This window comes from Falco biarmicus, chromosome 9 (assembly GCF_023638135.1).
Source record: "Falco biarmicus isolate bFalBia1 chromosome 9, bFalBia1.pri, whole genome shotgun sequence".
Classification (NCBI taxonomy): Eukaryota; Metazoa; Chordata; class Aves; order Falconiformes; family Falconidae; genus Falco; species Falco biarmicus.
The window spans coordinates 6,461,137-6,484,260 of NC_079296.1; the positions used below are offsets into that span (position 1 = coordinate 6,461,137).

At 51.5% G+C, this 23,124-nt stretch overlaps 1 protein-coding gene across 6 annotated transcripts in view; it reads left to right on the forward strand.

Moving 5' to 3' along the window:
• The window catches only part of RXRA (retinoid X receptor alpha), a 119,339-nt gene that overhangs the window by 89,117 nt on the left and 7,098 nt on the right, over nt 1–23,124 (forward strand). For 5 of the 6 annotated variants that reach the window (XM_056351437.1, XM_056351436.1, XM_056351441.1 and 2 more), the window contains exons 5-10: nt 3,348–3,404; nt 7,471–7,640; nt 13,173–13,302; nt 18,067–18,199; nt 19,327–19,418; nt 21,094–21,199. In XM_056351437.1, the coding sequence (XP_056207412.1) occupies nt 3,348–3,404; nt 7,471–7,640; nt 13,173–13,302; nt 18,067–18,199; nt 19,327–19,418; nt 21,094–21,199 (688 nt within the window). The remainder of the gene's footprint in view (nt 1–3,347; nt 3,405–7,470; nt 7,641–13,172; nt 13,303–18,066; nt 18,200–19,326; nt 19,419–21,093; nt 21,200–23,124) is intronic. The other variant, XM_056351435.1, reaches the window with a different exon arrangement.

Sequence of the window (23,124 nt, forward strand, 5' to 3'; positions counted from 1 at the left end):
GAGCTTGTTTCTTATATCCTTTTAAAGTGCTGCTCTTTAAACCAGCTGGTTAAATGATGGTGGGTTTGTTTGTTGTTTTTAAGGATGCTGTTAGGTTGAGAAAAAGGGTTTGGTTTCTGATTTTCTCACTGCTTGAGCAATGTTGCTGTTTGCTTACACTTTGCAGCATCTGGCTTTTGAGAGTGAAGTGAGCTAGCGATTTTTGCTGTTGTTTTCCAGAGCCATTCCTCATACGGACTGATGGCGTACAAAGGTTTCAGTCCACATTTTAATACTCCGAAGTCAGATTTTTTTAGCATCACAGCAGTATTTTGCCCGTCTTATAAAAATGCAGTGTTCACTTGAAAATGTTGGAGAAACTACCACTGTTTATTCCTTGTATCTCAGCTTTTGAGGTTGTTTATAGTAGTAGAAAGCTGCATCTTTGGGAAAAAAAAAAAAGGAGATACACAAAAGCAAAGCAGAGGAAACATTCTGAATTAGTTTCCTCAGCTATCGTGGCATTTTTGATATAAACAGGTACCTCAGGCATAAGCGCTTCAAGATGCTGAAGATAGCTTCATAAAAAGGCAGCAAAGCCTAATAAATTCCACCGCTGGTGAAACGGAAATCCCCAGTAACCCTCCACCCAGCACTTCATAAATAAGGCAGCCACCCACTTGTAGGCTCCGAGGAGACTGAGCAGGTTTGGGTCTTGGAGGCCACCAGAGCCTCCGGGTGCTCTGGGAAGACGGTGTGCCCTGGCGATGCAGGGGCATGTCCCCAGAACGCATCCAGGTTGGGGCGGTCTGGAAAGCATCATCACCCGTTTGCTTTGTGGATCCCTGTGTGTCCTGGGGAATGGCAAGGAGCAAAAGGGATGATCAGAGCATGCTAAGAATGGGAGAGCCAAGGCTAAAAAGTGAATCTTCTGTTAGCCCATGCCTTTCACACTGCCGGAGAACCAGGCTGGGCATCGGTGGCTGCGCCCATACCCAGGAACTCCAGGCGCTGGATCTGTCCTCCAGAGAAAACCCCATTCAGTCCATTTTTGGTGGGAGCAAATTATCCTTCCCCCCTCCTCCCCCATGAAAAGAAACAAACCTCAGCCAGTCATCCACGCTATTGTTCCTGGAAGGATGGATTTTGTTTCAGAAACAAGCGCTCATCTGTATGAACGCTGGGTAAGTGGTAATTAGGAGCCGCCGTAGCCTCCATGTCTCTCCCAGCAAACAAACAAGCCTGCGATGCTCTAACCCATGGTGGCTCTCACAAACGCCTCTGCCTCCGTGGAAAATCCTGTCCCCTTTGTGCCTCTTCCACCCCTCGTTAACATTCCTCCGGCACAAAAGCACGGTGCCCACTGAGCGTGGCAGTGCCTGTGCCGCGGCGTGGGGGACCCAGCCATCAGTGCCCACGTTGCATCTATGACCAGGCTTTAAAAACAGAGCGTGCACTTGAAATATTTTTTTTTTCTTTCCTTTTTTTAAATCTAGTTAGTCTGCCGATCGCAGCAGCAGGTTTCTCTCCAGAGCCCAAGGCTTAAAAAGGAAAGAATGTTACCGGAGGACTGGGATTCTGGGCTGTTCACATGGCTCAAAGAGCACCAAAGGGACTTGGTGACGTGCATCACGAGGCTTGCGGTGAAGCGGCAGGAGTTGGGGATGCTGCAGTGGCGTCTCAGCAGCGTCCTCCAAGTCCTCCCCAGCACCTCAGTGAGCACCTTGTTCTCCAGCACTGGAAAGCTTATGACTCCATGGTGGCCTCCTGCACCGGTTGGTTTGGGTGCCGGAGCTAGGTCGGTTGCTCACTTCGCAGTGGACTCATACCTGCTTATTTCACCACGAGCAAAGGCAAGGTGTGCAGTGTTGGTGCACACACCGGCAGAGGATGGATCTGACATTTTTGCACATCAGCCCATTGGACCCAGGCAGCAGAGGTTCATCTGCAATCCATGGGATGAGACATTTTGGTTCTTAAAGAGAGGTCACTGAGAAGTGATCTTGACACATGGGGCTCCGTATCTTCCTGTACAATGGCCTCGGGAAGTGCAGATGGGCTGGAGAAGCTCAAGATGAAAAATGACAGCAACGGCCTCAGGCAAGTACAGGCCAAATCAAGCAGGATAACACGAGAGCCTCTTCGTCAGGTGCCATGGAAAACACAGGCTTCTGTCCTTGGCTCGGCTGAGACATAGCTGGAGGAGGTGGGGCTGCCTCTCGGAGCTCTTTGACTGCAACATCTTTTTTTCTCCTCAAGTTGATTGCAAGGTTTAAATGCTTCCCTTATGTTAAGGAAATCAGACTAGAAAACTTGTCAACCGTACGAGTCTCCTTGAAGAAAAATAAAAGCATTGGCACAGCCATCAAGCTATCAACACGAGGAGAGAGCGGGGAAGCTCATCCCTGGAAACACGGCGTGGCAGACAGGGCTGGTGTAATGACAGCTTGGGACTGCTTTGCCTCGCAGGAGACTGATTTCTGGGTTGCAGCAAGCAATGTGCCTGGCTCACCTCCTGCATTTAAGATGAATAGACCCACACCATTGATCAAATGCAGTGCCACGCTCATGACCAGAAAAAGTAGCATCACTGGGAACAGCACAGTCCTAAGAGTGAATCTCGTCCAACAGCCTGCGCGGTGAGGTGGAAGGACAAGGACATGGGCTCCTCTCGATGGCTTCCCCGCATCCATACGAGAGAAGCCTGGTTGCTTGTCCAGACAAGCCCGTTTGCTGAGGCAGTGATTGAGTGCGATGGGAGACGCTGGTCTTGCAGAGTCCTCGCCAGCCCTTCCCTCCGCCTGGTGAGCGGCAGCTCAGCCCACAGCAGCGGGGAGGCGTTCTCCAGCCCTTTACTTCATTATCACCATCTTACTGTAGTGAGAGCAAGACAGCCCAGCTGAGGTTTGGAAAGGTCCTTGCAGGTCATGCCGTCAAGTGCCTTGTTATCACAGCGCCCCGTAGTTTATTCCTCTTCCCAAGGTCCTCTTGAGCAGAAGCTTAGCCACCCCACTGCACAGAAGGGCACGGTGCAGAGGGGGCATCGATGGTGGGCAGGAGACGCGAGCCAGCAGCAGAAACAGGTCCCCTGGACTGCCACTCTGTGTCCTGTCCTTGCTAGTCCTGCGAAGCATTGCATGTGAGGCAGGAGGGAGAAGCATTCTGTGGCCTCCCTAGAGCTGGGAATATTTATTTTTTCTTAAATATACATTGTGCCACAAGGGAGAATTTGGTTGGAGGAGCCAGTTGCAGAACCCCTCTGTTTTTTCATATTTACAGCTTACATGAAAGGAAGAGAAAAATCCAGTAGAAGCAACAAAACCCAAATGAAATAATGATCTTTGTCTCTAAATTTTACTGTGTTACAGGGATGGAGCACCATCCATCCCGGCGCACAGGACTTCTGGGAAGCCGAGAAGAACAAGGTATTCCCGTTTCAATCTTACCAGACAAGCTGCCATGCAGCTACCACGTTTGTATTTCTCTTTTTTTTTAGGAGATAAATAAAAAACAAAGCCACAAAGAAACCCAGCTTCCAGACCCAATCCATTTGAAAAATGTATTTTTGTTCTCTCCGCTATGGTTTATTGGACTAGTCCCCAGTGGGAGTGGGGAGTGGAGATAAGGTTGTAGGTCTTTATGGTGAGGGGGTCTCCTCACTGCTGAAGATTTTCCTTCACATGAACATCCCATATTGCATGATTTTTTTATTTACTTGTAAAGCTGATCTGCTCGAATGCTTGCTCCTTCTTTCCTTTCACCAACCCCACCTGCTGTTTCTTCCTACATCTCAAGAAACATAGTCCCCATGCTTTTCTGAAACAGCGATGTGTCCCTCAGTGTCTCTACTAAGGAGCACCAGCGGGTCAGCTCCTCAGCAGGTCTGGGGAAATACCGAGGGCAGTAAATTGCCAACATCTACCACTGGGCTTATGCCAGTGGAGATCAGAGACCTGGAGGACTCTGCTATGAAGCCGTATGACTGGCAGCTCTTAGACGCTTTTGCTTGCTCCTTGCACCTTGGATGCCCTCTCAGTTCTGCCGAGCTTTTGAAGCACGGGTGGCAAGGGTGGCCGCATCTGCAGGGAAGCCCAGTTCTTGGAACCCACTGAATACAAGAAATGCTGACTGCAAATCCCTGTGCCTTTCAGGACAACGTGTTGGGCTTGCCTCCCCTGGAGCTGTGTGATGCTTCAGGGTGAACCTGAAACTGGGGAAGTGGAGACTTGAAACAGTGGAGATTTGAAACGAATTCAACCTCAGGATCCTGGACTGGGATCACTTTGGGAGTGCCACGCCTGGAAGAACGAGGTGACAGTAAGATGACCATCGGAGGGGAGTTCATGTGTGCACTGGCAGCTGTGCCCCAAGGGCAGGCACAGAGCTGTTGCAGGAGCAAACCTGTTGCTCACCCGAAGAGTGAAGCTGTTCCCACTTCATTCCTTGAACTGCCCGTAGGGAGGGAAAATAGCATCTACAACTGAGCCAGCATCTAGAGGAGTCGCTGCCTCGCAGGCATCCCTGAAAGCTACATCCAACAGCCAGGGCTGGGCTGGTGTCCTGCGTCTTTTCCAAGTGAGGAACAGGTCAGGTTCATAAACACCTGGTAACACGGGTCCTGTGAGCAAGCAGCGACTGACCTTCATGCGGTACAGCCACCTCATCCCGCAGATGCACACCTCGGCGAAGACCTGCGCACGAAGCAGCTTCTTAGGGGGAAGGGAGGATAACAGTGTCCCTGAGCACAGCGTTGGGAAATGGTCGCTGCTTTCCTTTCCAGGGACAGGGGATGGATGGAGGTCCATCTGCAGGATCCAAGCTGCAGGGGGGTTCATAGGGTGACACCAGCCTTGTCCTGGCTTTGAAGAGGGTTGTCTGGTCTTGGAAAACAGGGGTAGCAAAGCAGGTAGTGCTCTGCCTGGCAAGGGCTTGGTTTATCTTTGGACCTGGACATACTCTGTGAGAATACGCCATCTGCTCTGCCTGGTGTGTCATTGCTGCCGGCGGCCAGCTGGGCAGGGGCGAGTGTCAAGGGTTTTTGTGGGGCTGAGCAGGCTGGGATGAGTCAGCTGTCCGCTGACCGGCTCTGCAGCGAGCAGCAGCACCAACTTGCTGGTGTAGCAGCTCAAAGCACAGATGAATAGAAATAACTACTTACGTGTATAATCTCTTTCCATCTGTCTCTTCCATCTATCGTTTATATCCCCTAGATTCAGCCTAATCACTAGCCAATGCTGTCGTGATGACCTGCAAGATTTGCTCTCCTATAACCCTTCAAGTGTATCTGATTTTTTACCCCCAAGAATGTGGCTGTTGGTTTTGATGAGGTTGAGATTTGCAGATATAAGGCTTTAAGTAGCCACTATCTCCCCAGACCTCTGCAGGGCTTTCCCACAAATCCCGGTGTCCAGCGAAGTCACTGGTGGCTGAGCAAGAGGATGTTTTTTGGACTAACACTCCTTCCCGGTGGAGCAGTGGAGGTGGTCGATCTCGGAGCAAGGAACCACGCTTTGCACCTTTATCCTTGAGATCTGCTGCGAGTGTGCATCAGGTCTTTGGCATTTAAGTCATTTTATAAAATCCCATTTGTTGAGGGTTGCCTTTCTCTTAGGCTTTTCTGTTATTTAGTAGGTGTTTTATCTCTTCTAATGTGCCCAAAGGAGTTTTTGGTGCATCTGTGCTGTTGAAGAAGGGTTGGCATTAAGCAAAAATTTCTAGGCTTTTGATGATTGAGAAAGCAGGAGTAGGGGTGGGGGGAGAAATCTGAGGAGGATTTCATGTTGGCCTGAAAAAGTGAAGAATCCCTGCCAGACAGGAGCCAGATGGACAAAAGCCACGACACAAATCTGAGCTTTCGACAGTGGCAGCCCACCTGGCTCCGGCAGACGAGCAGCAAACGTTGCATGGGCCTCGGGAGCCTCCGCAGCCCATAAACTTAAGAGCAGTTTGCAAAAAATAACCTCTTGCTTTGTGCGTAACAGCTTTCACATGGAAGGAGCCTGAGCGCTGCTGACGTGCAGCAAACAGCAGCGCTGCCCCGGCAGCCACGGCGGGAGGAGGGCGAGCAGTGGAAACTGGCCCCAGGCTTTCGCGTGCTGGGGTGGAGCTGGGTTAATGGGATCAATGTCCATATAGGTCTCTTTGAGCATGTGTCTTAATTTCCTGGGTTTTAAGAAGTAAGGTTTATATTCTAGGTTTTATTCTTGCTCTTGGCGGAGAGCTGGTCCCGTTGATTGCCTAAAGAGCCTTATTGTGTTACGGACAGCTCTGATTTCCCTAGAACAATACCTGTGCCCCTGCTGCTTTTTCTTAACGTCGCATAACCAGCTTCAAATTCGGTGGAGAGGTAAAGCGTTAGGATAATTGTCAATAAATAGCAGGCCTTTTACATTACTGAATGCTTCATTCAGTTCTCAACAAAGAGCTGGATAAGTTCAGGGACTTGTCTGTCATGACCAGCGATGGGAACTCCTGTTGCTTGGGCTGTTCTCAACTCGTTTGAGCTAAAATGCGCTGTGGGAAACAACGGTGTGTGGAAAAGCGTGTGATTTCGGGTATGTGACGTGATGATTGAGAAGGAGATGGTTACCGATGTAACTGTCTGCATAAAGCTACTTTCCAGGTTTAGGGAAAGTGTGTGTGCCGGTTTCAAAGGGAGACCATTAATAATAATGCTATTAGCATCTAATAAGTGTTTTTCATCTATGTACTGCTCAGACATTAACTCATCAGCATGTGACATGCTTCTGGCAAGATTACTCCTACCACACAGGATTTGGGACAGGTCTCTCCTGTCTGTTTAGAAACTGCTGAGAGACAAAGACAGGATGGTGGTTTGCATAGAGTGCCTGCCAGCAGATCCCTGCTCCCAGCGCCTGTCCCACAGTAGCACTGACCTGCCACGGAGCCTCGCGGTGGCCATTGGCGTCACTGCTGAACCAGGGAGTTAGATGCATGACGTGACCTCCACAGAAGTTCAGCACTAACAGGCTCAGAACGTAGCTGAACTCTGGACTTAGGCTTTAAACTGGCTGATTTCTCTTTTCTTTAGGATTCTCTTATGCCATCACTTCACCCGTCTGTTTTCCTCTCCCGCGGTGACTTGCCGTGTGGCTTCCTTGGCTTTTCATCATTTGCCTTCAACCTTTTTGTTTCTGAGACCTCTCCCTCTGCAGAGAGGAGAGTTTCCCAGCAGAGGAGCGGGAGCCTCCCTCGCCGTGCTCCCAGGGGAGCACACACACAGCAGCTCCCCCAAACCTCACCCCCCCTCGGACTGTCCAAGCCTGAGACCCACTGACCACACTGGTGGAAAGGTCAGGTGGGAGAACAAGACATCAGATGTCTGTGTGATCCTATAGGTCTGAGGATGCTTTAGGTTGTTGTGGCTAAGGAGCACCTGTAGCTCCATGGAGCTTCAGGGTCCCAGCTCAGCCGGTGACACCGTGGCTGGGAGCCCTAGTCTGACACTGTCCCTTCTCTGTCCACGTCCAGCTGTCCAGGAGGAGAGGCAGCGAGGGAAGGACCGCAATGAGAACGAGGTGGAATCAACAAGTAGCGCCAACGAGGACATGCCTGTGGAGAAGATCTTGGAAGCTGAACTTGCGGTGGAGCCAAAGACAGAGACATACATTGAAGCAAATATGGGCTTGACGCCGAGCTCGGTAAGGCAGCACTCCCCTTGGCCCCGACCCCATCCCAGGCACTCGGGACAGAAGGGGTGGTGGTGGGGCACCAGGATTGCCCTGGCACGAATACACCGGTGAGCCTAGGTCAGAGAGGGGTTATCTTAGCGGGAAAGAAACAGAGCTCAGATACGCAGCTTAGGTCTGCTGTAGGCACCGTGGGGGAGCTTAGATGAAAACCTGAGGAAAGCAAACCCCGTGCCCCTGCACAGCCACCAGCATTGGTACTTGCTGCCTCACAGCCATAGGGAAGGAACAGACACTGTAAGGCACAGATTAGAAGGGCTTACAGAGAAGACTTACTTTAGTTAACAGCCCTTAGTTCTAAAATGCAGGAAGACGCTCCATGCTCTGAAGAGCTCAGAGTCCAGTCAAGCCAATAAAGAGACCTGCGTGGCTGAAGTGCGAAGAGATAAGAGCTGTAAAATCAGGGTGTGACTTTTCAGATGAAAAATTATACAGCTGCTTGGCTCTAAGAAGAGAAAACCTGGGGAAGCTTGCTGAGAAGTTTGCCTTCGAGTTCCTTTCCCCTTTGGAAGCTTGCATTATAACAGGGCCCGCTTGAAGCATCAGGGCTTTAACAGGACTTTGTGTAAACAAGAGATAGCTGACAGGGAAGTAGAAGAGCCAGGAGCTGTAATGAGCAAAGCAGCTGCCTCCAGATGTGGGAGCCAGCCTATCCTCTGAAATTCTGTTTCTAGCATAGACCCTATGCAAAGCCCTCATAAAGGGCCCTGTGGCAGAGAAGGTACTTGCTGCCCAGTCCAGGCAGCATAGGATGCCGTTTCCTTTCCTCAATAGCCAGCACCCGTTCCCGCGAAAGTACTGGGAATAGAGGAATGCCTCTAAAAGGTAGGGCTGCAGTTGAGGCAACTAATAGAGCGGTAGGGTCAGGAGTGGGGCTAATTACCCCTACGCCTGGCTATACCAGGAGACCTCTGGGGTGCTGAGGGACTGGGAAGCCTCAAAGCAAAGAGATGGAGAGAGAGAGGAGAAAAATAAATTGCCGTGCACCACTGTGCGTGTGCTTTTGGGGCTGGGGTCAGCCTCACACGTTTAATTTCCCACTTGCCCTTCGGCGATGCCTTCTGGCAGGCACGCACATCCCATGGCACGCTGTGTCAGCAGGAGGGGGCACCGCCGCTGCAAGGTGTCATCAGGACTGGGGAGGGAATAAATTACCCCAGTACCCTGGTAGCTATTGCCAGCCTTGCTGCTGGGGAGGCTGCTGGAGCGGGGAGCATCTCCTGGCTGCCTAGCAGTCCTTCAGGGGGGCACGGAGGTACAGCTGGGGCTGCACCAGTGCAGGCTGGCTAACCCGGAGAGCAGGATTGTACACTGAAATATCCCTCTGCGTTTCCTATTGCTCTGTGCTAGGTGTCTGTGAGGCTGAGATGATGAAATGCAGCTATTTCTAGCAAGTGGAAGGACTCTGCAGTATATATTTGCTGCTACAATAATACTTTATGTCTTTCTTTATATGAGGTTTGGAGGGTTGAGCCAAAAATACCTAATCTGGCAGGGCTTGACAGGAGATCTCAGAGTCAGGCCACTCCTTGTTGGCGTCTTAAGTCTTGACTGCCTCTATGGGATGTTCTTTTTGGCCTTTACCTGTAAGGATGCTATGACCGACTTGCTAGGTGAGGCTTTCCAGTGCCTAAGGCTTCCTGCTACAGACAGAGCCAAATCCTCGTTGAAACTCTCCAGAAGCAGGTACAGGGCCAGGGTGCTCACCTGCATTTGAGAGCCCCGTTTCACCTGCAGACAGCGCTGCCCTCCAGCCATAGGGTCCCAGCTCCGTGAAGCTGCAAGGGGCTTTTTTTTGGAGGAGGCAGCTCGTGGTTAGCGAGGGGCTGGTAGAGGCTCTGACGGCTATCAGGATTAAAAATACTTCAGGGGAGTTGTATCCAGCATTGTGCTGACTTGAAAACAAACCCCAGAGAGCAAGCTGAAATAAATGGCTTCGTCTGGCACTGCATCTCCTCAGTCTCTTGTAGCAAATTGAAAGCTGGTTCCTGCATAATTCAACACGCATTACTGTGAACAAGGATGTGTGTTGCATCTAAATAGAAGCAGGAGGCTTGTTGAAATGCCCTATTATTGTCAAGCGGCTTCTGTCGATGGGGTGACATTTGTAGCGGGTTTAGCAGATGTATGAGATCAGCAGCTCGCAGTGACGAGGCCACTGGATGAGGCGAGGGAAGACGGAAGACTGAGGAGCTGCCCTCCGCCCGGCCCTCCCCAGAGAGCTCCTGTGATGGAGAGGCAGACAAATTCAGTCCCTAATAGACACACGGTGAAACACAAGCTGTTTCCTATTAGCCTGGTATGTTGGGTCCTTCCATTTGTGCCCCTGCACACCTTAGCTCATCTGCATTGAGCTGCCAGTGACCTGGAGGGCTCCAGCTCTTGCAAGGACATTTCCACTGAGTTAACACCCTCCTCTCCCAGATGCTCTCCAGTCAGTGACTGTCACCTTGTGCCGTGGTCCCCTGGCTGCTCTGAGAGCAGAGGTCCTAACTGTAGTTGAGGGAGGTCCCTCTGCTTTGCCAGGTTGGCACTGGCACTGGGTTTTCCACCTGGGACAGGATGGGACCCAACTGTGAGGCTTCAGCACAGTCATCAGAGCTGGTAAAAGGGGAGGGCAGGGGGGCGGCAGCCCATGAGTTGTTCCAGCAGCCCTGGTATCTAAACACATTGCTGACAAAGTGTGCGCTCTGAGGCTGGGTATGGGACCCGGGATGGGATCTCTGTCCCCTGGTCAATCTATCTGATGGACACCAGAGAGGATGGGGTACATTCACGGTTTGAAGCCTGTGATGGGGAGAGTACAGCGGGCTACGATCCTTGTGGGTGGCGCAGACAGGATGGGGAAGGATGCTGAGCCAGGCAGAAAGCAGCTAAGACAGGCGGATCTGCCCTTGCAGATCTGCTCTCCTTCTGCCTTGGGTGGTAGGAGAGTGCCAAGACTCAGCGTTTTGATGACCATCACTAAAACACTTGCTTAAAGTAATTGCGCTGGTGAGCCCCTGATAACAGCTCTTCAGCTGCTGCAAATAACTGCTAATTGAGACAGTTGTCTGGCTGCTGGCCGTGGCAAAGGCGATAAACCCTTTGGGAGGTTCCCACAAACTGTAAATGAGCACGGCTGCAGGATTCCTCTGCACTGTGTTGTGTGTCCCAGGAACCCCCAGACCCCCTGTGATCCCCCTTCCTTGGGAGCTGGAGACTGCTGTGCCCAGGCCGTACAGCCAGGCACGAGGATGGGTTTGCCGCTGCCCCACATCCCGGGCAGCCACAAAGCTGGGCACCTGCAGCGTAAGCACCACCTCGGATGGGCTCCCAGCCACTGAAAGGCAAAGCCTGTAACTGAGAGGTGTTATCCCCATTACCTCTTAATTGGCCTTTGAATGTCTGGTTTCAAGTCACCATCTTCTGGAAGATGTCTCCAAGCTCTGGTTTTCCAGAAAGATCAGGTGCCCACATGTCCTTTCATTCTGTCACACTCCGGCACCGTGCCCTTGCTATTTACTGCAGGAGGGGATTTGCTTTCCATGCACGGGGAGGGTTTCTAGCATCACTTTGCAGATCCCCTCCTGGAGACAGGCAGGGCCCTTTCATCCTGCAGGGATGATACTTTTAGCTGCCTCTCAAGCTAAGGTGATTTAAGTTCTGCCAGGAAGCGCTGTGGTGGTTCCAGGAACTGCCATCTGAGGTGTAATTAAAGGCTGGGCCCCTCGCTGAGGCTTTGTAGGAAGCGCCGAAGGCTGGGTACAGCTTGTGCTGCCTGCAGAGCACCAGCGGTACAGCCTGGGCTGGGGGACCCAGAGCCTGGCTTGCTGCATCAGGGTGAGTCCTAGGGACAGTGACAGCCTGCCCTGATAAAAGCTTTGGCAACATCTGGCTTTCCTAGAATACCCTTTTCGTGGGGCTGTGCAGGCACTTGTTGCTTCATAGGGCCAGTTCTGCTGGAGTGTGGAGTTTCCCGTAAGTCATGTCCCTCTCTGGGGCGTGCAGGGATCCATCCCCATCCCACCCCCGTGGGAGCTGGGAGCCCTGGGTTCTCCACCTGGCTGCTCCAGCTTGTTGAGTAAACTTGAACTTGGTGATGTGCCTGTAGCCTGGGCCATGGGTGACCCTTCCTGCAGATGCCTTGGAATGCTGACGTTCCCTGTGTTTTCAGTGAGACACTTCACCCTGCGAAGTTCAGGTTGTCCAGAGAGAAACCCCATCTTCTCTCCTTCTCCCAGGGAAAAAGCCCAGTCCCTGCCCACATCTCTTTCCCCAGGGCAGAGCCCCATCTCCCTTGGAGTGACTTCTCTGCCCTTGTACCCCTCCGGGAGCGGCTGGAGATGGGCAGATCAAGGAGGGAAAATGCCCGTAGCGATGCTCCCCACTCCTCAGCTGCACTGCTGAACACGAGCCCATTCCCATCCATCTCTGCAAGCAACAGGTGAAAATACTTCGAAGGCGGGTGCCCCTCAGCTTGCCAGATGCTGGTTATTTTAAGCCTGGAGAACAGGAGACATTGGCCACTGAGCAGAGTTTGTGTTTGCTGCCAGGGGACAGCGGAGGGGACTGGGCAGGGGTCCAGGGCATGGCTCTGGGGAGCAGGAGTGAGACTTAGCAGTGTGGTCCTCATCTGCCCAGCCTGGGAGAGGGGTTTGCCATAGCACAGCCAGCTGGTGATGAGGAATGGCCTTGTCCTGCTGAAACTGAAACTCACAGGAGAGAGGGGTTACGCTGGCATTTGTGTCTGAATTTACACCCCTTCCCCCTGCCATACAGGAGTAAAGTAAACACTCCTCCTCTGATTTGGAAACTGCTCTTTTAAGGACATGAAAGAAAAATAATTGTACAATCAAAGCTGCTAGATATCAGCAGGGATTACGGCGGGATATGTAGAGGGGCTCATACATCCCTGTCCAGAGAGCTGAACTCTATATACACACTCGTACTAGCAAGGTCTGTCTTCGCCAGGGTTAGACGGGCTCTTCCAGTTCCTAATCACAAGCCCACTTGAGCTGTTAGCAGTTCCTTTAAACAGGGATTTGGTGTGTTTAGGCTGACTGTCCTCCTTGAGAACAGATGGTTTTTGTTACTGGATAATATTTCAAAGGAAAGGGTTTTTCTTTTTTCTGTAATGCCCCCTTTGGTGCTGGTTTATCAAGCTGGGAGATGCTGGCACGGGGAGCGTGCGTGCTGCACAGGCACAGGAGCCCGCCCTTCCCTGGGCTGGAGCTCATTTGGTTCATCAGTCAGTGTGATGGATATTGGGTCTCAGCACTCCTGGTTCCTGTTTTGGAACTGGCTAAAAACTATTTAAAACCGTGTGGTGGAGAAGCCAAGTCACCTCCTTTCCCTGTGACTGATAACGTCCGTGTCTGGGGTGCTCCTGACTCTGGGGTCCTTCCCTGCAGCAGGGAGGCAGCAAGCCCCTTCAGCTGCTCCTCCCAGCTTCTCCTCCTTGCTCTGCCCTCTCCAAGCCTTTCCATCTCCTTCTCTTGGCAGCCCAATGACCCAGTGACGAACATATGCCAGGCAGCAGACAAACAGCTCTTCACCCTGGTGGAGTGGGCCAAGAGGATCCCCCACTTCTCCGAGCTGCCCCTGGATGACCAGGTCATCTTGCTCAGAGCAGGTGAGTGGGAACTGTCCCCGCGCGGGCTCCGGCACAGGGTCGGAGAAGTCCTACATCTTGCCAGTGACAGGTATTACACTTAGATTTAGGTCCCGGCAACTTGAAAGCTGTTAACCGATTCTGAGTAATAGTCTCTGATAATTCAATTTCTAAATAGGATTTAAAAAGCCCCAAGGGACGTGTTGCTGAATGTGGTCCAAAATGTTCCACCAGCTGCCGATCGGCTGAAAAATGGCCTGGCTTCATCTGTGATGAGTGAGGTGCTCAGAGATGTGCGCTGGGTGGTTGAAGCCAAGGGAGCTACACGCTGCCTTCCTCCCAAGCTGAGACTTGAAAGACCGAGTGGGCTCGGGACTCCCATGAAATTTCATCAAACTAAAATGTTTGATCCTAATTAAAACCAGAAAGGGGAGAAAAATACATCACCCTCCCTCTCCCACCCACCAAGATGAAAATAAAATTCTCTGGACTTATTTTAAATTTCCTTGTGCGGCAGGGGGTCTGCAGGAACGGAGGCTTTGGGAAGTGGAAAGCGGTTAGCTGTAAAGAGGGTCTTCTCCCAACAAGTACATGCAAGCCCCTGCTGCTGGCAGGTTGTGTGCAAAGACTGGGGATGGCAAGAAATAAGGAGCAGAGTTCAACAAGGCGCATTTTAGGCGTGAAGCTCTTTGCGTAGCTCCAGTCATCAGATAAGTGATTAAAAAGACTTCGGCTTGATGCAACAGAGGGTTTTGCTCCTGTAAACGAAGAGGAAGGCAAGTGGTCAGTGGGATGGATGAAGCCACTTCCAGCAGAGGACAAACTCCATGTGAAGGGTGACACTGGGGGAGGAAATGAGACGTTGATGGCTGGCGGTGACACCCAGCTCTCGGCTTGGCGATGAGAGACAGCGACCTTGGCTAGTCCAGAGAATTTAAAAGGGGATGACGGAGGAGCCCGGTGCAGAGCAGAGGGAGCGGGCAAGGTACCTGGAGTGAACCAGTCTGGCAGCCAAACCCAAGTAAGCCGGGGACTCTGAAGTCCCTGGTAGTTTTAAAAGTTCCTCTTGTTTCCCCAAAATGCACTTTTGTTGGAAATTCAAAAGGGGAAAAGCCAGCGGAGTGTGTGCTCTTCTCTCTGCACTCTTCTGGCCTTGGGTTCACGGTCTCTGTAGATGAGACACCGCTGATCTACCTTGATGGCAGCATTCCTGGCTTCTTACTGTAGAAAGTGTGTACCCCAAAATAAATGCCCATGAAACTGGGCAGGAAAATGCTTTAAGAACCAAGTGCAAGGTATTCACTTCAACATAAAACGTAGAAACTGCCAGAACTCTGCCGGTCCAAGGTCTGTCCTGGTTGCTTCAGGAGAAGGTATAAGGACACCAGAGCAGGAGGATGATGAGATGTTTCCCTCTTCCCACCATACAAGCACTAGCTATCATTCTGTTTAATAAGGCTGACTATAGCCCAGATGTATGAATCTAAATACTTTCTGTATTTTTTTTATTGACTGTCAACTAGCATAACTGCATACCTCGGCCCTACATACAACTACCCAGTCCCTCTTGCAACCTCCCTGCAGTCCTTGACCTCAATGGTTTCTGGGCGATTAAGGCACACCAGTTACTGGTGTAGGTTTTCCACTCTTCTTATATTACTGAAAGGAGATTTTTATAGTCACATTTCATCTAGTGCTTATGGCAATAGTCTGGGAATGGAGAATTTGGGGGTTTTATTCTTGCTACAGGCTTGGCCAAGTCCCATGCCTCCCTGGACAGCTCCTGCTAGCTCTTCCGTAGGTGAGTGTGTTGCCAGAGCTGGCTCGGGGACCTCTAGAAAATGCAAAAACTGTATTTTTGAAGAGCGTCTCTAGAGCCTCTTGTGAGAGTGGATGAGCAGAGGAGGCATCTCTATAGAAATCTTTCAGGGCTTTCTGCAAGTATCGCAGGGAAGAACTGGTTTCAGACAAAAAGCTTCCTTTTTCTTTTGTGAAATGGAAACAAGACCCACAGCAACAGTTCAAGGTTTTCCTTTCTCTTTAGAAGAAAGCTTGTGAAAGCTGAACTGGAGATTTTCTGACCTGATGTTCTTGCCTTTGTGCTGGTGCATGTTATGACCGACTCCGAGCTGGCGTCCTGGAGGGGCCACTCCGTGGTACAGGAGGAGATGGGGCTGCAGACCCCATCACATCCCAAATTTCATGGTGGCTCTAACCCCCTGGCACCTGGAGCAGCTCCGATGGGCTCCCTGCTCCAAGCATCTCTGATGGGGCCTCAGATGACCTCCCCCAAGTCTTTTAACCAGTGGCTCTATCTATTATTGAGTGGGGAGAGCAGCCTGCTGAGAACAGCTGCCCATGAAATATTTAAGTATTAAAATTTAGCTAAGAGCGTCAGTCAGGTTCAGTCATGCATCCTTGGAGGCAAAATTAAGTGAAGCACGCATCTTTGGAGGAGCGGTGCCGGGTGGGCCGGCAGTAGCTTTCCTCTAATCCTGAATCATTTAGAAATCTTCCCTTCCTGAGTGTTTTGGAAGAGGAGGAAACCCATCTTTTTCCAGCCTGTTTTCCCTAGGTTTTCTTGTTTCTAAGCTTGCTGTGGCTGAGACAGGAATAACCTGATGTTTTCTCCGCGTTGAGGCCAGCCTGGCAAAGGATGCTGAGCACTACATCTCTGCAGCTACAGTTCATTTTGTAGGGCTGGTGGGGAAACTTGGTGGTGAGATGGATTAACATGATGGTCACTGTGCAGCCAGGTGCCTTCCCTACCCCGAAGGAGCCAGAGCATCCCCGGAGGCTGGAGCCACCGTGTTTGATGAGAAAGGAGTCGCAGGAGTCAAAGGGATCTGCTCTGCTTCTCTAGAGCTTGGGCTGAAATGCAGAACTCCTTGGGTAGACTTGTTTGATCTCTTATCTCGGATTTGCTGCCTGTGGTTATTGTACCTAATTTTTCCTGCTTGCCTCTTTGTCCTGTCAGCATTTTGGGGATGCTCTGGTGAAAGCACCGGGTAGAAATAGGTTCCCCATTTCAGCCCAAATGTCCCAGCTCTAAATGGGAATAATTCATCTGGAGGATGCAGATTAATTCAGCGCTCCTTAGCAGGAATAAGCCCAGCACAGATGCTGGTGGCACCCCGCAGCCTCACCGCTTTCACATCTTCTTGACAGGCGGGAGGCTGGATTTGGAGCCGCTGGGGCTGTGCGGAGCCGCAGCAGAGGGGTGCTGGGTGATGGCCAAGAGGCAGGGCAGCGCTGTGAAGGCTGGTGCTGTGGAGGGACAGAACCAGCTTTGGTTTCTGTGGGTTGGAGCTGCATGGAGGGGCTGCGTGGGGGGTTGCTGTCGGTCTGCGTGTGATGGCTGGTGGGAGGCACCACGACTCTGGGAGTTGCTACTGAGCCACGGAGCGTGGCTTTTGCAGGCTCCTGGTGCCATCACACATCTTCTCCTCCGTCCTCCTTGGGTTTCACAGTGTTGCAATCCCTCTGCAAGTGCCAGGCCTCGCCCAGTAAATAGCTGAATAAATGTTCCCGTGACTGGGGTGGAAACATTCTGCGGCCGCTTAGGAAAGAGTGAACTTTATTCCTTGTCAACATTTCTAATGGCACAACCCATGTCTGCAACAGTAGGTAAATACAGCACACGTGGACCTTGTATTTATTCCAGCCAGCGAGAAAAGATGTGTTTCTGTGGCTGGAGAGGAGGTGAAGGATATTGTTGTATTGCTTTTCCAGCCTGGGAAAAAAAATAAACCAAATATCCTAACATTTCTGGACCCTGCCAAGTAGCCCTGTGTTCTGGACAGCAGAACATTTTCAGGCCAGGTAAATCCGCCACGTGATGAGTGTTGCAGAAGACCCATCTTGTCTTACTGAAAATGCCTCTCCTGCTTGAAAGTCACCAAATTTCCACCCTTCAAGCTTTACAGCATTTCTTCTTGTGATGGGTTTGCTTCAGGCATTCTTGAACTCAGCCAGTAATGCATTTAAGAATTTGAAGTATTAAATTAAGCAGGGGAGCTGGAAGGGAGGTCGCATCTCCCGTCCCTTCCCCATTTGTAACCAACTCAAACTGCTCCCGTGGTGTCGGGGCTCAGGGGATTTATTTCCCTATCTCCTGAAGCAGCATGTCTGGTAACTAGTAAGACAAAAGCTGATTTCTGAGTAGCTATGGAAAGCTGTTAGAGCAGCAGCCGTGGACGTGGGACATCCACGCAGTGGATGGTGGCAGTGGCAGGTGGGAGGGAAGGCAATCCCTTCCAGCATTTATACAGCAGAAGCAACAAACCTGCAAGCAAGAGTTTTCCTGGTCCCGATTTACACAGCTGAATAATGGTGAATGAACTTCTGTGCCCCATTAGGGCCTGAAAATGAGCCCAATTAGCTGATGTAAAGCGTTAATAGGTTTTTAACTGCTCAGAGGCATGGCGTAGAAGGTCAGAGGGGGAGTGCAGGGCTCCACACCCACTCGTAGGTTCACGGTGAGAGGAGCAGGGCAGAGAGCTGTTTGCTCTGGTGCCTGCAAGGTTTATAGAGGAAACTACTTCCCCTGTTAGCCTTATATTTTTAGTGCATTTGTTCCTTAACAGTTTTTTCCTTCCCTGACATCCAAGAATGGGTTGGCTCCCCCTTCCCTTCCCATATCCAGCCACGTTACTCTAGCAAAGGCAGTTCTTGAGTGGTTTCCTCCTCTCTTTTTAGCACCAGGGAGGTGATGTTGCTGATTCCCGAACCCACTGAGGACCCGGTGGCTCTAACCTGCGGCCTTGGTTGTTTTCTCCTCCCCAGGGTGGAATGAGCTCCTCATCGCCTCCTTCTCCCACCGCTCCATAGCCGTGAAAGACGGGATCCTCTTAGCCACCGGGCTGCACGTGCACCGGAACAGCGCGCACAGCGCTGGCGTCGGGGCCATCTTCGACAGGTGGGCAGAGGGGAGGATGGATTTGGGGAGTGTATCGCGGGCCACCTTGCCTGGACATCCCCGGCTCTGTCTCCACACCAGTCTGCCTCCGTTCCTTGCGTTGCAGAGGGCTGGAGGGGTCGGATGGAGATGCGTTGGCACCGGGGCTTGTGGTCGGAGAAGCGCGGGCTGAGGCATGTCCATCCCACAGCATCCGTGGGAACGTTGTGGTCCTTGCTGCCGGCAGCACCGTTCGATCTCTCCTGTTAAACCTGTAGAAACCAACAGCCTGAAATAGTCAGGGAGCAGGCTGCCCAGCGCAAATCAAAGCCTCTTTCATGGGGTCCAGATGCCTTCTAATGTTACAAGGAGGCCACTCGTTCATTTCTTTTCATCTTTAATTGGACCAAGACACGATTTTATTTTCACAATGAAAAAGCACCAAAAATACCCAGCAGGTTCCACATGCGTTTCCCGAGGGCTCTTTAATCTTGTGCTTTGGGAAAGTGTTTTGAAGCCAGACTTCCAGGGCGTTTGACCCACAGCGTGGCTCCAGACGCTGCTTAAACGGTGGCTGGTTTCTCTGCCCGAGACTCATCTTGAGATGACTTAGTTGAAACCAAATCACCTTTGCTTCTTTGCTTTGCAAGGAAATTGTTCTTTGGACCTGGGTGACATCATTTGTTTCCTGTGAGGTCATAAGTGCAAGATCATGACTTCACTGCAGGATCTAACAGGAAAAAACTGGGCAATCAGTGGAAAATATTTCAAGACCGGCACCTGCAGTAAGAGCAAAGGGAGTAATAAAAATTACCGGCAGAGGAAATTGCTTTTAGATACCTGTTGGGGTTTTGTTTTTATTATTATTTTTTATTTTTAGACAGCTTTCTCAGGTGCCAAAGCCTCTCAGTGAATGTATGAAGCCAATTTTTATGGTCCCTGTTGTATCTCCGAGGAACTATTGATGTTCCTAATGAGCTATTTTTGATACAGGAGGAAAATGAGGGCATATCCTCAGCTGGTATAAGTGAGCGCTATCCCATGACTTCATTAACCACACGCCAGAGGACCTCGCTCTGGGTCTGACACCTGGATGTTTTTTCATTTCTTTTTAATGCTGACGCCTGTGATTTCTGTGTCCTTTGCAGAGTACTGACAGAACTCGTGTCAAAAATGCGAGACATGCAGATGGACAAGACAGAGCTAGGCTGCCTGCGAGCCATTGTCCTCTTCAACCCCGGTACATGCCGTTATCTTCTCTCCTGTCCTCTCTTGGCTGATGCCGTGTCCTTTTGGCTCCTTTTCTTACCTGTAAAGCTTCAGTGCAAATAACCGAGGGCACCCAGCTCCCGAGGACAGGGAAAGAAGGAAGAGAGGCAAGGATGAAAGTCAAATTAAGCGCTGCACGTGCATCTGCCACCTTACAAGCATGTCCTTTGCAGGTCAGGGATGGATCTGGATCCATGCCCAGTGCTGCTCTCCAGGCCTCCCTTTCCAAGGGGTGTTTTCCCCTTTGCAGAGGGCAGCATGGTTTCGCGGTCCAGAATATTCTCCGTGCAGGGCTCAGGCTTGGCTGGGACTCAGCTGCAATCATCCGAGGAGATGGCAAATGCTGCTTTTGGAGCCGACTTCTATTGATGGGCTGAGTTCTCTGCTGAGCTTGAGGGGCTTTGGCTTGATCAACGTTACACGGTCTTCCCATGTTTAGTTTTACAGCGACTCTGTAAAAAGAAAGTTCTGGTGCTTGAGGGTGTTGTCCCTGAATAGGAGCAAAAATGAATCTAGATATCCTTTAAGAGAAAAGTACGGATTAGAGCAAACTTAGAGCATGGATGTTATTGTCCTCAGTTTACCAATCTCAACATCCAAGGGCTTTTATTAACTGATTTTCTGGAAGAGCCCTCTGCAGACCTGGAGAGGGTGAAAGGCATGAAACGTTCTCATAAAATACACAAGAACTTTTATTTTTTGCCTGCAGTTTGCTTAGTTTTACAGACTCCAGGAGGCTTCGTGCTGCTGGCTTTTCCCCCTTAGCCCCAGCTGCCCAAGGGGAGAAGAAGGCTCAGTGCTGGAGTTGTCTCCGGTGTTTCAGAGAGCACAGCCCTGCTGCAGCGGGGGATAGACTGCCAGCTTGCAGACCCCTGTACAGCTCTCTTGCAGGGGTTCTCTGTATTTTGGAGCGGGTCAGTCCCGAGCAAAACGAGATGGCAGCCAAGGACAGACCTCCACATCTGTGGCCACCCCTTCCCCTCCCTGCCCTTGCAGGAGCGTGGTTTGTGCCCAAGCACGGCTCTCTGGTCTTTCCCACCAAACCCGGGCCAGTGCATTTCAGCAGGGTTTATTGCTGTTTCTGGCATTTGTTTTTCTGCTCACCCCCCTCCACCCCCTTGTAATCACCCGTAATTTATTGTCTGTAATTTGGGATTAGCCGTATATGGTAAAAGAAGGGGAATCTGGAGAGGTTCCCATCGTGCATGTGCTTGGCGATATCGATTGCTTGACTGTCCCTTTCACCTTACTAAAAACAGATCCTCGCCGTGTCGCGGGGGACCTGCCAGAGCCGGGGCTCTTTGTTCAGCTCTGCCATGGTGCTTCGTGCTGGAGGGAGAAATCCCACAAGCCCAGGGCTTGAGGGGGACTTAAAGCCTTTAAATGAGGGTCTGTGACCGCTGGAAGGAGTCAGAATGGTTGGGGTTGGGGTGTGAGATGGGGTAAACCACCTCTGTAGTCACAGGGCTTGAACACTCCCCAGGAGGTGCTGCCCCAAATACCGGGGTTCAGACCCCACATCCCCACTGTGCCCTGGTCTGGTGGTGCTGGGAGGGATGGGAGGGGCTGGGGGGTGCACGGGGGACTCCTTTCCTGCCTGGAAAGCCTGGAGGTTTTTGGCTGATGATCCTTTCGTTGCCTTTCAGACTCAAAAGGTCTCTCCAACCCGGCTGAAGTGGAGGCGTTGAGGGAGAAGGTGTACGCATCGCTAGAGGCATACTGCAAACACAAATACCCCGACCAGCCCGGGAGGTGAGTTGCTGGCTGTGCCCTGTCCCCCTGCAGCCTCACACGCCTGCAAAGCCCTGTGCATTGGGTGCTGCAGCCGGTGCAAAGGGTCCTCAGGGTCCTGCACCTGCGTGCAGGTGCTGGCTCCTTCCATTTTGGACTGTCTGTTCACACGTCTTCTGGGCGTGAACAGTTCTCTGCAGAGAAAACCCACTCATTTCTACCTGCTTCAGCTTTGAACGTCCTTAGAAAATCCCCCTGTGAAGTGCAGAGAGGTCTTTGTTCCCGTGCCAGTAAATGCAGCACAGCCAGGACAAGGTCGGGAGTGACGAGACCTGAGGAGCTCCAGCTCCTGTGGCCGCAGCAGTGGGATGAGCGCATGGGGGAAGGGGTATCATTTCCCTTTTGGCAACCACGGAGAGCAAACCACAGCGAAAATAAGACGCACATGGAGTTAATTTTCAGTGGCAGATGAGCATCATTGCTGGGAAGTGAAAGCCTCAATTGATGCTCTTTTCTCCCCTCCCCACCTCCCCCAATCCAGCTGGGAATGGGAGGGGGAATTAGGAATGCTTTCCTGGACCGCTCTGGAGCTGAGTGGGCGCATTTTCCCAGTTACAGCCTGAAGCTGGCAACTGCCAGTTAAGTTACTGACAGTCATTTGAGAAACCAAGCAAAGCACTGGAAACTGCTGTTGGTGCTGAGGCGTGAATATTGGGGCAAACAGCCCCAGCAGCTGGGATTTGCATCTCACCTGCATTCCTGGTCTTGCGTGTCTGGATGGTTAAACTAAAAAAAGGATGCTTTTAATGCAGTGGGCGGATCATGCCCTCAGAAGTAATATCGGACTTATTTTTTTCCCCTCTTTGGGTACCTATGTGCTGGCAGATGTAAAAAAGATGTGTTGTTAAGGGGCTTCTTGGATGTTTGTGGTTGGCTTGTGGCAGGGAGAGTTTAGGATGAAGGTGCCATTGGGTGTGCTTGACTTTGCGGTGAGGAGGGGAAGTGAGGGATGGGGATGGTGCACGGAGCAGGGATGATTACCTCTCCTCTCCCGGGTGGTTTGTGTGGACCTCAGGCCAACTCTCAAGCTGATTCCTCTTCCAGAAAGCGTTATTAAATTGCAGTTCCTAAACAAATCCAGATCCAGAGCCTGGATTTTGGCCGTTCTGGTGCTGCAGAAGAGCTCTGCTCCCCTTGGGGCTCACAATGAGCAGCCAGCCATACCTGGCACAAGGACAGTTGCCTTGGGAATCGTGGCCAGCAGCTCTCCTGGATTATTCTCCAAGTGGGATGAACCCTTTGCTTCACACAGGTGTCCAGTGTCTGCAGCTGAGTCATCATGCTGCCCTCACGTGCCGCTGCTGGCTGCTGCAGGCTGGGGTGGTGCTGGGCAGGGGCTGGCATGGGGAGAGCCCCACTCACTCTTCATTGACCAAACCACCACGAAGCTGCTGTGCACACGGAGCAGGGTTGCCGAGCCACCAGTCAGAACCAGTTCCCCAGGGCTCTACCTCAATGATCAGCGATGTGTAAGGGAGTATTTTAGGTCCAGTAGCTGCACCAGTTGGTGTTTGGTCTCTCGCTGGCTTTGAATGAGCTTGGGCTGGGGACCTTCTTGTGTGATCCTCACACCCTTCTTTGGTGACTGTAAAGGATTTTGCACACTTAGGGCTGTCCGGAGAGCCGTGACTGAGCATTGCTGACCTTACTCCATCTCTTCCATGGTGCAGGGCACTGGTGGAGTAAGCGCAGGTGGCTTGGGAGGGTTAACTCGTGGGCTGGGAGTCCAGAGTTGCACAAGAGCTAAATGCAGCTCTCGGGAGCTCTCTCCATCCTCCTAGTCTCATGGCACAATGTGATTACCATCTGGGGCTGGAAACAAGTTCTTCCTGTGGTTGAGCAAATGCCTGGTGGAGCCGGTGGTGGGTGCCCTCCCCTGCTCCACG